Source organism: Sus scrofa, chromosome 9 (assembly GCF_000003025.6).
Source record: "Sus scrofa isolate TJ Tabasco breed Duroc chromosome 9, Sscrofa11.1, whole genome shotgun sequence".
NCBI classification, from domain to species: Eukaryota; Metazoa; Chordata; class Mammalia; order Artiodactyla; family Suidae; genus Sus; species Sus scrofa.
The window spans coordinates 121,269,068-121,283,736 of NC_010451.4; the positions used below are offsets into that span (position 1 = coordinate 121,269,068).

The window sequence follows — 14,669 nt, forward strand, 5'->3', positions numbered from 1 at the left end:
TGCTCAGTAGGTTAAGGATCTGGTGTTGCCGTGAGCTGTGTAGGTCGCAGACGCAGCTTGGATCTCGTATTGCTGTGGTGTAGGCCAGTGGCTACAGCTCTGACTGGACCCCTAGCCTGGGAACCACGATATGCTGCGGGTACGGCCCTAAAAAGACAAAAAAGAAAAACGTATTATAAAAAAGAAAAAAAATCAGTTTCTTCTTTGTAAAATGAGGACTGGAATTTTTTTTTTTTTTTTATAGCCACATCTGTGGCATGTGGAAGTTCCCAGGCCAGAGGTCAAATGAGAGCTGCAGCTGCAGCCTATGCCACAGTCCTGCACCCTTAACCAGCATTTTAAGAATAAGCATTTTAAAGCCAGGCGAACATGCATTCCCACATAGACAGTGTTTGGTCCCTAACTCACTGAGCCGCAACAGCAGTTCTTGGAATTTTTTCATTTTTCAACCATAAGAATAGACAGGTTTGCTCATTAGTATTCTACCTTTCCCCATTGTCCTCCTTTATTTCACAAAAGCAAATGGTTAGAATAATTTAAGCTCTGTTTTTGCAAGACATGCAATCTTTTGACCACATTCTATTCAATTTCCTTGACCTTCCCAGTGGAAGTTTAGATGAATGAGCATGTGAATGGGCAGTTACAGCTTAGCTGTTACCTTTCGAATGAATGAAGCCTCAGATGCTCTGTCCAGCCCAGCTCTTCAGGATTCTCTGCCTTAGTGTATGGACCTATGCCACAGCTCTAACAATAGTGTTCCTTTGCTTCCTGTTAAAAGGTTATTGCCTGTAAGAATGTTTGGTCAAGTATCAGGGATCTGGCATTTCTTTGTTCTCTATCCTTACAACTAACAGTACTATCAACCAAAAAATTAATAGTCAACCTAAGAAAGAAATAGGAAATTTTATTCAAGACAACCTGAGGATTATAACCTGGGAGGCAGTCTTTCAGAAAGGTCAAGGCACAGTTGTATCAGTTTTTGAGACAAAGGTTTATACATCAAAATAATATATCACAGCTTACATAGTTCAACAGGGTGGGTGGTGGGTTGCTATGACCTCCTACAGAATTGAGAAAGGAGTGTTATCTCCTAAGGAGGAGTTGCTTTGCCAGGAGAAAATTGCCTTTTTTTTTTTTTTTTGGCAAGTAGGTGTTCCTGTGTCTTCTAAGGGGATCTAGATAATATCTAATGCACATGAAGAGTGCACACTAAAGTGGGGAAGGGGGAGTAGTGGCTCAAATGGGCAGAGAGAGAATTTTATGTTTAATTTTTTTGTCCTGTTTTAAAATAATTTTATTTCATCAATATCCCATCCTACCCTACTTTTAGAAACCTTTAACATTCAGTGTGAGATTTAAAGTAGGTAAACATGGAATTATAAAAGAAGTTCTGGTGTTAAATGAATTGAAAATCATGGCTTAGTCTTAGTTTGCAACTACTTTCTTGCCTTGTCTTTTTAGGGCTGCACCCATGGCATATGGAGGTTCCCAGGCTAGGGGTCTAATTGCAGCTGTAGCTGCCAGCCTGTACCATAGCCACAGTAATGCCAGATTCAAGCCACATCTGCGACCTACATACACCACAGCTCACGGCAATGCCGGATCCTTGACCCGCTGAGTGAGGCCAGGGATCAAATCTGCAACCTCATGGTTTCCAGTGGGATTTGTTTTGGCTGCGCCACTATGGGAACTCCTGCACCTACTTTTAATTTGCGCTCAAACAATTGATAGTTTTTCATAAATTGGATGCTGTGATTGGTATTGCAAAGAAAAGAAGCTTTTTAAATTTCACTTGATGACCTAGCTCAACTGTCTCTTAATAATATCCTCAACAAATAACAGGATAAAAGCAGTTGCTGTCAGGAGCCCTTTAGTGGTTAGTGCAATTCTTCAAGTTTCATCCTGTGGCCAACTTAGGGTAGCTGCTCCCTGACTGTTTTCTCATGAGTTCAGATGAAATTTTTAGGATGGCAAGTCACATTCGTTACTACTTAGTTTTTAGTCATATGAGATACCTAACAAATATTTAAGCATTTGAAAGTATCACTTCTGCATGTGTGTCTGTGCCAGTTTTGTGATCTTTATCAGAAATGTATTAATATTTTACCATATGGCCAAAAGATCTGTGGTATAGTCCTCTAAGATATAGCTTCTGTTCCTTTCTGCTTTTAGCTTCATGCATCTTCTTTCCAAAATGCTTCCACCCTCATATTTCTAAATATCATCCAGGTGCCTATATTTTTAAAAAGATTTTGTTGCAAAAGTAATACAGATCACAAAAGATAGGAAATACAGAAAAGCACAGAAGAAAATTAAAGTCACCTATACTTCTTGCTTTTTAGGGCTGCACCCATGGTATATGGAGGTTCCCAGGCTAGGGGTCTAATTGGAGCTACAGCTGCCAGCCTACACCACAGCCACAGCAGCACTAGATCCAAGCTGTGTCTGCGACCTACACCACAGCTCACGGCAATACCAGATCCTTAATCCCCTGATGAGGCCAGGGGCCAAACCCACAACGTCATGGTTCCTAGTCGGATTTGTTTCCACTGTGCCATGACGGGAATGCCAAAATCACCTATATTTTATCACCCAGAAAAGTTGACTTTTTTAAAAAAATAAAATGGGAATAATTCTGGTGCAGGTTTGTGACTTGCTTTTTTAGTCGTAATTATGAATTGTGAACATGCTATGTTGTTAAACATTGTAATGCAACATAATTTTTAGTTGCAGTATGGATATGCCATACATTTTTTAACTTGGGAATTTGGTCTGTTGTTAGTTTTTGCTATTAAAAATAACCGTATTGATGAAAATCTTGCTCAAATTTACGCTTATCTTGATTGCTCCACAGATAAAGTTCTAGAGGAGCAATCACTGCATCTAAAGAAATGTGTACCTCTATGACTTTTCATTTATGTAGTTGGGTTGTCCTTCATAGAAGTTGTTTCATTTAACACCTAAGATGTGTGTGAATGTGCTTCTTTCTCTGGACCTTTGCTAATACTTGGTATAAATGAACACTTCTTCAGAAAACCCTCCCCTGACCTCTCCCCACTAACTGTAGTTGCTTTCCTAACACTTTCAGGTGCATTATTCTTTCATGACATTCTGGGGTTTTCATAATATTTATCAAAATTGTAATTATATAGTTATATGACTTTCATGTTGGTTTCCCAACTCTAGACTGTAAGTTCCATGAGGCCAGTGATCATGTCTAGTTTATTTACCCCTGTTTATTCAATGCTGAGAGCAATGTGAAGCACATAGTATGTGTTCATATTTGTTGAATGAATAGGTGGACATTATTGTAAAAGTAATATTCCAATTTGATAGGCAAATAACTATATCTGACTGTCGATGTCTTTCATCCTCTAATGCCTTCAGGCAAACTATTTTATCCTTTTCCCTTGAACTTTATGCTTTTATTGGCTAGCCAGTGTTAATTTCTATCAATTGCCTGTTCATATCTTTGTCCATCTTTCTGAGGAGTGTATCTTTATTCAGGACTCTTCCCTGCCTCCTCTCTGGTCCTGTAGTCCCCTATCTGAATATGGCATATATATATATGTGTAATTATCTATATGTAATTATTCCCATCTTTATGCCCTTATTTATAATCTTTAGTTTATTTGGTTTATTGTCCATTTTTTTGTGTTTGGTATGTAGGCATTTGAGATTAAAGCATTTTTGAAATCAGGGTCCCCTCTTGATTCCTTTCTTCATGTCAGTCGCTGATTACCTCCCACCCTACTTCCCACCACATTATCACTTCTTTTCTCTACTTAGAGATAGTCCCAAAATATTCCCAACTTGGTATTTTAAAAATCGTCCTCATCCCATTCAGTTTAAAGTCAGCTTAATTTAGTCAGTTAGTTTGAGGCCAAAAAAACGTTTTTTTTTCTTGAGATACATTATGTTCCCAATGAAGAGCCTATTATTTTGACGTCTTAGCCTAGGCTTGGCAAATATTTTCTCTGAAAGGCCACACGGTAAGTATTTGAGGCTTTGAGGGCCAAATCCTGTGTGTCGTAACTACTCAGCTGGCCTTAGTAGTGCTGAAGCAACCTTAGACACCAGGCTAATAGGTGAATTTGGCCACAATCCAATAAAACTTCATTTATGGACACTGACATTTGCATTTCATAAAAATGTTTGTCACAAAAATTATTCTTATTCTTTCCTCAATCATTTAAAAATATTGAAACCATTCGTAGCTCATGGGCTGTACAAAGACGGATGGTGGGTCAAATTTGATCCATGGGCCATAGTTTGCTGACCATGTCATAAGCCATGCTCCATAGAGACAACTCATGTTTGTAATCACCATCCTGACACTTGCCTCCCAGATTCTTGGAACTGATTAAAAGCCAGCAAAAATCCTCCTCTGTGTTCCAAAGTCCTTTAGTGTTCTGTATAAAACTTGAAGTCTCTGAGGCTTTTCCCTGGTCTATTTTTATTCATCCCTGTAGAATCATCACTTCCTTCCTCTCTATTATATTCTTCCCTAATTTCTGTGGAATCCACCTTTGTATTATCGTTTCTTTCTATTCTCACTTGCTTGGCACCCTGGTTAAAACTCTGCAACTGATTGTCACGCCTCCAGTCTAATTTCCTGCTGCCAGATTAAAGTTCTGAAAATTCTCTCCCTTGCTAAAAACCTCTAGCATCAGTTTTTGTGTAGGTAACCAAGAAAAAGTCCTTGGTTTGGCCTTTAAGGAGCTCCTGCGGTATGACTTCAGTCCATCTACAGTATTCTCTTCCACTACTTCTCTAGGGCCTTCAGGCAAACTGTTTTATCCTTTTCCCTTTGTGCATCATGTTCCTTCCATTTTCTTTCCCTCTCTTCCACCTTCCTCTGCAGTATTCTCCCCATCCTTCAAGGCCCCCCTAGAAGGAAGTCTTGTGTATATATTGATGCGATGTATCCTTCTCACTTTTGTACTTCTGTAATGGTGCTCAGAGTCAGCCTCAGGCCTCATTTCCCTACTTAATCGTCACTGGCTTGGGAGGAATGACACTGTCAGAGGTGACTTTTTTTTTGTCCCCTGAAACACCTAGTGCAGTGACAGTTTAATAAGTTGTGTTGAATTGTCAAATGGTGGGATGTGAAAAATCAGTTCTCTTTAGATTCTCTATTGTTCACTTACTAGGAAATATCTTGTAGCAGGTCCAAAGAAATGTAAAGAACATACGACCAAGGGCTGAGGCGTTTTGTGAAAGTTAGTAATCTAATCGTAGGACTCTAATCCCCCCTTATTAGATCCCACTTTCCTGTCAATTTAGGAGATACTGAGATTATCTTCATTTTTCAGATTATCTTCATTTTTTGGTTTTTACAAGCCGACCTTTTTTAAGGTCTCAGTTTGTTCATAATGACAGGCCAAGTGACATATGAAGAAATATCTAAAAAATAAAAAGTTTAGAAGGTAAAAATTATGCGATAGGATTTTAGGTCATTTGTATTTTTCTTTTATTGTCTTTTCTAATATATATTTTTAACATCTACTTAATAGCTTTAAACATAACTCTATGATATTTCACTCCAGTTGGGTCTCTACCCTGTGGCTGCTTACTGGACCTTAGTGTCTGGATGTATTCCATGCTCCTAACCGCCAGTGCTTTCAGCCTGTTTTTTCAGTTATTCCCCTGCATCATCTTTTTACCTTATTGGGGCCTCTCTATGCCATTGCCTTCTCTTTGCTAAAATCCTCTGACCCTGCCATCTTAACTCAGGGCTCTCCTATCATTACTCCCTACCCATGGAGTTTAGATAATCATCCATTATTTCATTAACTTTATTTTTCCACTTTCTCGGCTGTTTGAGCTCCCTTCCCTTTCCTACTGTTCTTAGAAGTGGACCTTGCTTCTGAACTCACAGAGAGAATACTGAAGCCATCATGTAATAATTCTCTCCATCTGCTCACACCACATTCACTGAGCCTTTTTGTATCCCTCCTGGTTCTTTCCTCCTTCATTTCTCTAGTAGCGGAAGAGTAGGGCGAGACATTCCCTGGCTCACTATCCTTCCCGGCTTCCAAGTCCCTTCCACCGTCCCATCTCTTGCCTGCATTAGGCGTTCACTAAGTCTGTTTTTAATAAACATTGAATATTTTTATAAACAGAAGAAAATTAGTAACAAAAATCTTTCCTGGTAAGAGTGTGGGATTTCATAATTGAAGATGTTAAAACCTAGAGAATGTTAATTATCCCAGAGAATTTCAGTGTTTAGTTTTATAAGGATTCTTTCTACTCTAAATATATAGTGTGAAAAGTTATAGTGCCTCTTAAGAACAGTATCCATTTGATTGAAATACATATCCTGTGATAGATGTTTCCTTTACAAACTGTTCAGATATATCTTTTACTTTTTTTTTCCTACTGTAACTTGAACTCCTCCCCCCCCCCTTTTTCATAGTTGGAGAACACCTTCAAATCAGTTATTGCACAAGTTGGACCTGGAGGGACTATCAATCCAGAATTAAAACATAAGATAAAATTTGTAAGTATTTTCTTTTTCTGGGAAGTGGATGAGAGTAACTGATTATACACTTGGGTGTCATTTGTGGTTAAGTTTAATTTGCCTACAGGTATTTAAATTTTATATTTATACCCGATCTTTTCAGATTTACTGCAAATGGAGTGATTGTTTCAGATCAGAAAAAATAAATTACATATTCCTAAACATTATTAGTGTTCTCAAAATTATTTAGAAAATATAAGTTCTTCCATAAATTCTCTTTTTTTCTTCCCCTCACCCCAATAAATCATTGTTATAACAGTTCAAGATCTTTCCAATGCCAGTTATATATATATGTATGTCAAATATTATTCTAAAAAATGCATGGTATCCCATTATGTTGATATACCGTATTTCACTTAGAGATCTGTTATTGGTTAACACTTGGTTTATTTCTAACCTTGGCTATTAGAAACTACTGCAGTTAGTGTCCTTGAACATTAGCAGTAGACTTGCCAAAGGTATGGGATGTATTAACTTTTGATAAATATTACTAAATTGCCTTCTAAAAGTTTTGAACAAATTTATACTCCCTCTGACTCTGAAATGTCACTCGCCAAACATGTTGTTTTAACTTACACCTCTTGACTTTTACTTTGAGCATCTTTTCCTATGCTTAGTAACCATTTATATTTCTTATGTGACTTGCCTGTTCATGTCCTTGGCCTAATGTATTCTTTCTCCTTATTAATTTGTGAAAGCTCTTGAGCTCTTTTGTGTTGAGCCAAACGGTATGTACACTTAAAATTTTGGTGGGAGCTGTTAATTCTGATTTGAATGATCACTGTCATTATACCTAGCATTACCTTATATTAGTCTATTTCACCTGTTGTGGTTTTACTGGGAGAAATGCAAAAACCTTGGTGCACTCAGTATCTGTTTTTTTTTGTTTGGAAATTTGACAAGTGTCCAACAATTATTTATTTAAGGATGTTCAATATGACTTTTTTATGGTAACAAAAAGTAAGGGAAAATATTCTTTTTTTTTTTTTTATAAATTTTTTATTTTCCTGCTGTACAGCAAGGGGGTCAGGTTACCCTTACATGTATACATTACAATTACATTTGGGAAAAATATTCTTGATAAAGGATTGATTAAATTATCCACTCAAACTAAAGGATATCATGTAGCTCCTAAGAAAATTGATGTGTATCTCAATTAATTTACATGGAACTATCTTCTTGATATATTGTTGGACTTTAAAAACAAGTTTTAAAGGATAGTATGTTTAATATTGTCCTTTCATGTGAAGTTGTGAATGATGTGAGTGTGTGTGTGCCTAAAGAGGATGTTTTCTGAAAGGCAGCAACAGCTGTCTCTGGGTCACAGGATTTTGGAATAGTTTTTACTTTGTATTTTTCCAAAGCTTGAATTAGAGTTTTTAATAAAATACATAATATCTGGAAAAGTCTAGGAAAACACAAAGCTTTTTATACTTTGTTGTGGTAGAGTTAGTCCACTTCTAGGAATTTATCCTAAAAATATTTGTACAAGTGTGCAAGATAACAAATATGATGATAATCACTGCAATATTTGTGATGATGAAAAGTAGGAAATAGCCATAAGTAATCAGGTAAATTTAATTATATTGAATATTTGAAAACCCTATAGTTAGTAAACATGTGATCTATATTTCCTGATATGGAAAGAGGTCTATGGCATGATATCAAAAAACAGAAACAGTGACCTTATTTTTATATTAAATAAAGGTATTTTAATGTGCATTATCTGTGGATATTTTCTTTTGCTTAAATATATTTTCCAGCATTTTCTATAGTGTCCATTGCATTTCTTTGTACCATTTAAAAGGCTTGAAATCATGCCATAGAATATTTATTTAATGTGAGCTAAAGCTAAATATGTTAGTTGAGCTTAAGAGCTATAGGAATTTGTGGAGAGTTGTGGTATTACAATATCATGATTTCTCAAATCTGGAAATGTTGGAAGTCACTGCCTTTTTTGGAAACCAATTTTAAAAAATGCTGACTCGAATTCATTCATTCAATAATGACATTATTTTTGCCTTTGTTACTATTTAAGTTACACTGTCTTATTTTAATATTTTGTCTTCCAGCATTCCAGTAGTGTTTGTTTATGTTACATTTCATTTTCTATTTATCAGGTTGTATCCAAGTTTCCAGAGGGTTTGCTTATTTCTAAACTGCTTAGAGAGTTTGAGGTGAGTGTTGTTGTTGTGGTTTTCTCCCCTACCAACCATGGTTTTTTATGGCTGGCTTATTTTTCTCATGATTGATAGATATTTTGTTGCCACTCTTTGAATCCTCCAAGTCTGTGCTCTAGAACTCAACATCTTGTTTTGCACTTTGATGGCCTCTTCTTTACTTAAAACAGTTAAGAATATGATTCTTAATAAATACTTGATTATGCATAGGATGGGCTATTTTACCACCATTGTAATGTTACTAGAATAAAAATTATTGTTAATGTCTGATAATACCAAGTGTCAGTGGGAATGTGGAGAAACAGAATAGCTCATATGCTTCTTGTGGCACAAAGCCCTTTGGCGAGCATGTTGACAGTTTCAGTTTACTTGAAGATGTGCACCCCTGATGGTTCAGGAGTTCCACCACTACATATGTACTTTAGAGAAACTCTTAAACATGTGCACATGAGAAGACATACATAAGACATGCACACTGCAGCATAGTAAAACATTGGAAGCAAATTAAATGGCTAGTAATAGGAGAATGGATAAATAGAGATTGACATTTATACAATAGAGTAAAATGTAATATGAAATAAATGAACTAGATTTTTTTTTTTTTTGGTCTTTTTGCATTTTCTAGGACTGCACCTGCGGCATATGGAGGTTCCCAGGCTAGGGGTCTAATTGGAGCTCTAGCTGCCAAGCCTACGCCAGAGCCACAGCAACGCCGGGTCCTTAACCCAATGAGCAAGGCCAGGGATCAAACCTGCAACCTCATGGTTCTTAGTCAGATTCGTTAACCACTGAGCCACAGCGGGAACTCCGTAACATATAACACGGATCATTTTTGGAACTATCAAAATAATATTGGAATATTAGTGAAAAAATAATATTGCAGAATGATCATTCAGATACTGCCATTTACTCAATTTTTAAAAATGGTTAACTTTGTACTAGGCTCTGTTCTAAATGCTTTTCTTATAATAGTTCATTGTTTTCACAACAGACTGAGGCACAGAGAAGTAACTTGCCTAAGGATGAGGTAGCCAGTAATGAGTGAGGCCAGAATTTGAAACCCTGCAGTTTGGTTTTAGTATCCTCTTAACTACTAAAGCATGACACTATCTATACTAAAGTATACACCATCATGTATTTGCATATATGAACACATATTGAGAGGTAATGTATAGCATAATGATTAAAATTCATCACCTGTATGTGCTATTTTATAGATGATAAAGTCAAGATAGAGTTTTGTGAAGTTTAAATAGCTTAAAATAATTAGAACAGTGCCTGCCACATAGTAATTGTCCATAGTAGAAGAAAAAGAAGAAAACTTAGGAAAGATACATATCATCCTCAGATAGTGATAAAGAAAATTTAAATTCTCAGTGTTTTAAAGAGGTGAATCTTTTAGAACCACAGAATTTATTTCAGTAGGCCCACGTGAAAGCTAAAACAAAAGGTCTTGATGTTTTTTAGATTTGCAAATCAAGTCAGTTATTTAATAATGAAATTATAAAGTCTGAAATAGAGTGACAAAGTAATGGAATATGACTCAATTATCACAAAACTAATGGGTAAAAATAAACTGCCTATGCCATATTCATAGCTCAAAGTGAGTGGTTTTCTACCACAGGCATTTAAGCAAAAGTATATTTCTGTAATAAAAATTCATGGTAATTGTAATGTATACATGTAAGGATAACTTGATCCCCTTGCTGTACAGTGGGAAAATAAAAAATTAAAAAAACAGGGTGTTAAGATTACAAGTCAACAATATTAGAAGAACTAAGACAAACCTTTTAATGTTACAGGGAAGCTCTTTGTCCTTAGTAAGCAGACTTAGGCAGAAGTTCAACATTATTAAAAATACATAATATAGATTTAATTTAACTTTATTTATAGAGACACTTACTAATAACTCTTACTTATCCAACATGATGTAAAAGCTATCTGTATAATTTGTCTTCTTGAAATATCTGGTTAACAGTCTGCCATTCTTTCAAGATCTCTTATTAAGTTTCTGACTGAAGGGAAAATAATACAGTAGCTGTGGCATGGGTTTTGGATCTTCTGAAGCTTTGCATAACAACAGTCAGAGAAACTAGATAGCAAAACCAAAAATCCACAGACAATATTTACAACAAAAGTGGGTAATACATCACCTATGGATAATTGTTGGAGAGTGATCAGCAGCATCCACAAGAGCCTCATGATATTAATGTCTGTGCCAGGAGAAGACAGAGGGAAGCCAGGGAGCCAATGTCTGATTGACCTAGGGAACAGAAGAACTACAAAATAAGCATCAGGTATTCAGTAGAATGTACAGCAAGCCACTTTAAAAACAGCAGCTGAAACTGAATGGTGCTGCGACCTATCTAATAGCAGAGAGTGTTTCATAGTAAGACTTAAATGGGGCTGAAGCACCATAGCCCCTGAGAATTCTTGAAACTGACCAGCTAGAGCTCCCTTCCAGACACTAATGAGAAATTGAGCAGGATATGGACAATAGAAAGAAGTTCCCGTAGTGGCTGAGCAGAAACAAATCTGACTAGTAACCATGAGTTCGCAGGTTTGATCCCCAGCTTTACTCAGTGGGTTAAGGATCTGGTGTTGCCTTGAGCCGTGGTGTAGGTCGCAGATGCTGGCTCAGATCTGGCATTGCTGTGGCTATTGTGTAGGCCAGTGGCTACAGCTCTGATTGGATCCCTAGCCTGGGAACTTCCATATGCTGCAGGTGCAGCCCTAAAAAGACAAAAATGAAAGAAACGGATCTAGATGTAAGGAGGATTAAGAGAAAGAGCCAGGAAATTTCAAAATAAAGCTACTATATATTTTTAACAATATGTGAAAGCAATAGGAGGAGCTCTGTGAAGCAGAAGGCAATCCAGAATGATGTCCTACAAGTCAGTAAAAAGAATTTCGTATAAAATGTGCAACAGAAGAGGGTCATGGTCAAATCTCATCGTTTTTAGAAAAAAGAGAACAAGGAGCAGAATAACATATCTATAGACAATGAAAGCATGTCAGAAATACATGTCCCTAGTAGAGATCAAAACTGAAATCTGCATTTTCAAAAATATATATTAAGAAAGTGATACAAAACATGATAGAACAACATAAATCTAAATTAGGCGAACTTGGAATAAGGTGAACAGTACTCAGGGAAGAATTATAAATAAAAAAAATTATTTCAGAAATGAAGGGTACAGTTCAAAGATTACAAGAGCAAAAAATTCAACTAATGCCTTAGGAAAAACAGTATGTAAAGAAGAGGAACATTTTGAAAATCAAAAGGAAATGAAGGCAGCACTGGGAGTCCATGCACAAAGGGCTCTGTCACTGAGGTTTTTGTAATAGAATGAGAAACCCAGGCATGCAAATAAATTAAGATAAATAATACTATGTCTGAGTGGTCTATATTGGAATAGGCCTACAGATAACTATTGTAAATTCTAGAGAAAATATACAAAATCACTCCCTGAAGGTACTTGAAATTGTCTCAAAGCAGGCAGAAACTGGAAAGAAGTCAGCACCTGGAGGAGGGAATGTTAGCTTTTTATTTGCCTGGATTTTGGCCTGATGTTGGGCCCTACACAGTCTCTGGAATTGGAGATTTGGATAGAAATCATAAATTTTATTGGCTTAAGGAACCAGAGGATAGAATTTGGAGCTAAGTAGCAGCTGAAAAATGAGGAGAGAAAGCTTTGGATTGAGAGAGCCACAGAGAGGGAGCATCAAAATCTGCACATAAATTCTGCTTAGATCTCTGACTTTAGAACTGCACGTGCCTGGGGCAGACTCAAAGCAGTCTAGTAAGGCCCGAGAACTAACACTGTTTCAGCTGTTGCCCACCACAGTGAGTCAGAGTTTGAGTTTAAGTTTAGCCAGGTTAATCCCCTGTTAAAACTAAGCAAAAAGCAGTACTCTTAGAAGGAGCATACACGGTTCTAGAGTATCAACAGCCTATCTATTACGATGTCCAGGATACAAAGCAAAATTATTAAAGAAACAAGAAAATGTGACCCTTGGTGAAGAGAAAAAGTAATCAATGGAAACTAATCCTGAGATGATGCAGATGTTGAAGTTAGCAAAAAGCATTTTAAAGGAATTCTTAAAATCACATTTAAAGGGGTAAAAAGCAATTTCTGTTCATATTGAATGAGCAGATAAGAAACCTCAGTGGAGAAAAAGACTGTAAAGCCAGATGTTTTTTCTAGAGCTAAAAATAAAATATCTGAAGTAAATTCACTGCAACATCTTAACAATAAATTGGAAATGGCAGAAGAAGCATCAGTAAACCCCAAGACAGATTGGTAGAAATGATCCAATCTGAAGAAGAGAGAGAGAAAATGGATAAAAAATTTGAAAAAGCAAAATCTGGCCTGATATGTAATTGTGAGGAGAGAAAGATGGTAAGGATAAAAAAATGAAAAACAGAAAAAAATATTTGAGAAAATAATGGCGGAAAATTTCCTAAATTTTGTGAAAGAGTTTTACAGACTTAAACTCAGAAAACCCCACAAAATAAATACAAAGAAAACCTTACATAGGCACATCATAGTCAAACTGCAGAAAACCTAGACTAATTAGAAAATCCTGAAAGCAAATAAAGTGACACATTGCCATAGAAGGGAATGGTGTTACAAATGATGCTGACCTCATTAGAAACAAAGGCTAGAAGGCAGTGGAATGACATCTTTAAAGTTCTTACCCATCCCCCGCACTCTGCCCAAATTTTTATTTTCAGTGATAGTATCTTTCAAGAACGAAGGTAGGAGTTCCCATTGTGGCGCAGTGGTAACGAACCTGACCAGTATGCGTGAGGACACAGTTTCCATCCCTGGCCTCACTTAGTGGGTTAAGGATCCAGTGTTGCCATGAGCTGTGGTGTAGGTCACAGACGTGGCTCAGATCTGATGTTGCTGTGGCTGTGGTGTAGGCTAGCAGCTGTAGCTCCTCTTCTGACCTCTAGCCTGGGAACTTCCATATGCTGCAGGTGTGCCACCCCCCCCCCCAAAAAAAAGATGAGGGTAAAATAAAGAAATTTTCAGATAATTAAAAAATAAATACTTAATCATAAACAGCCATGCACTATAAGAATTTCTGAACATTCTTCAGGCTGAAGGAAATGAAGCCAGCTTATATTTGAATTTACAGGAAGAATTAAAGAGCACTATAAATAGTAAATATGTGAATGTATATAAAAGAATTCTCTTTTATTAACTAAATATATGGCTGTTTAAAGCAAAAATTATAACACTGTATAATTGGGTTTGTAATGTGGAGGTGTAGTACTTGTGAAAACCATAGCATAGTGAATGGAGGGGCAGTACATGGAACTATAGGTTGCAAGTTTCTTGTATTTTATGTGAGGTAGTACAGTAAGACTAAAAAGTTAAGGATGTATAAAACAATAAATAATGCAGTTATTCTATAAAGCCAGTAGATAAATTTAAATGGAATTGTATTAAATACTTAATAAACTCAAAAGGAAGACAGAGTTTACCATTAATTAAGCTGTTTTGCTTGAAAGACAGAAAAGGAACAAAGTTTGAGACAAGTAATTTACAGATTGGATCAGCAGAAACTAAGTAGCAAAAATGGTAGCTGTTTGGGAGAAAATATTTGCACACAATGTGACCCACAAGGGCTTAATCTCTAAAATATGCAAGGAATTTATACAGCTCAACAACAAAAAAAACAAACTAAAAAAATAAATGGGCAAAAGACCTAAATAGACATTTCTTCAAAAAGACATATAGATGGCCAACAGACACAAGAAAAGATGTTCAGCATCACTAATCATTAGTGAAATGCAAATGAAAACTACAGTGAGGTATTATCTCATACCAGTCAGAATGGCCATCCTTGAAAAGTGTAAAAATAATAAATAATGGAGAGGTTATAAGAAAAGGGAACCCTCCTATACTGTTGGGAGGAATATAAATTGGTACAGCTGATGTGGAGAAATGGTA

At 36.4% G+C, this 14,669-nt stretch overlaps 1 protein-coding gene across 1 annotated transcript in view; it reads left to right on the forward strand.

Moving 5' to 3' along the window:
• Positions 1-14,669, forward strand: part of TDRD5 (tudor domain containing 5) — a 92,260-nt gene that overhangs the window by 23,988 nt on the left and 53,603 nt on the right. The window contains 2 exon segments of the mRNA XM_021063742.1: positions 6,419-6,502; positions 8,644-8,700. Of these exon segments, the coding sequence (XP_020919401.1) occupies positions 6,419-6,502; positions 8,644-8,700 (141 nt within the window).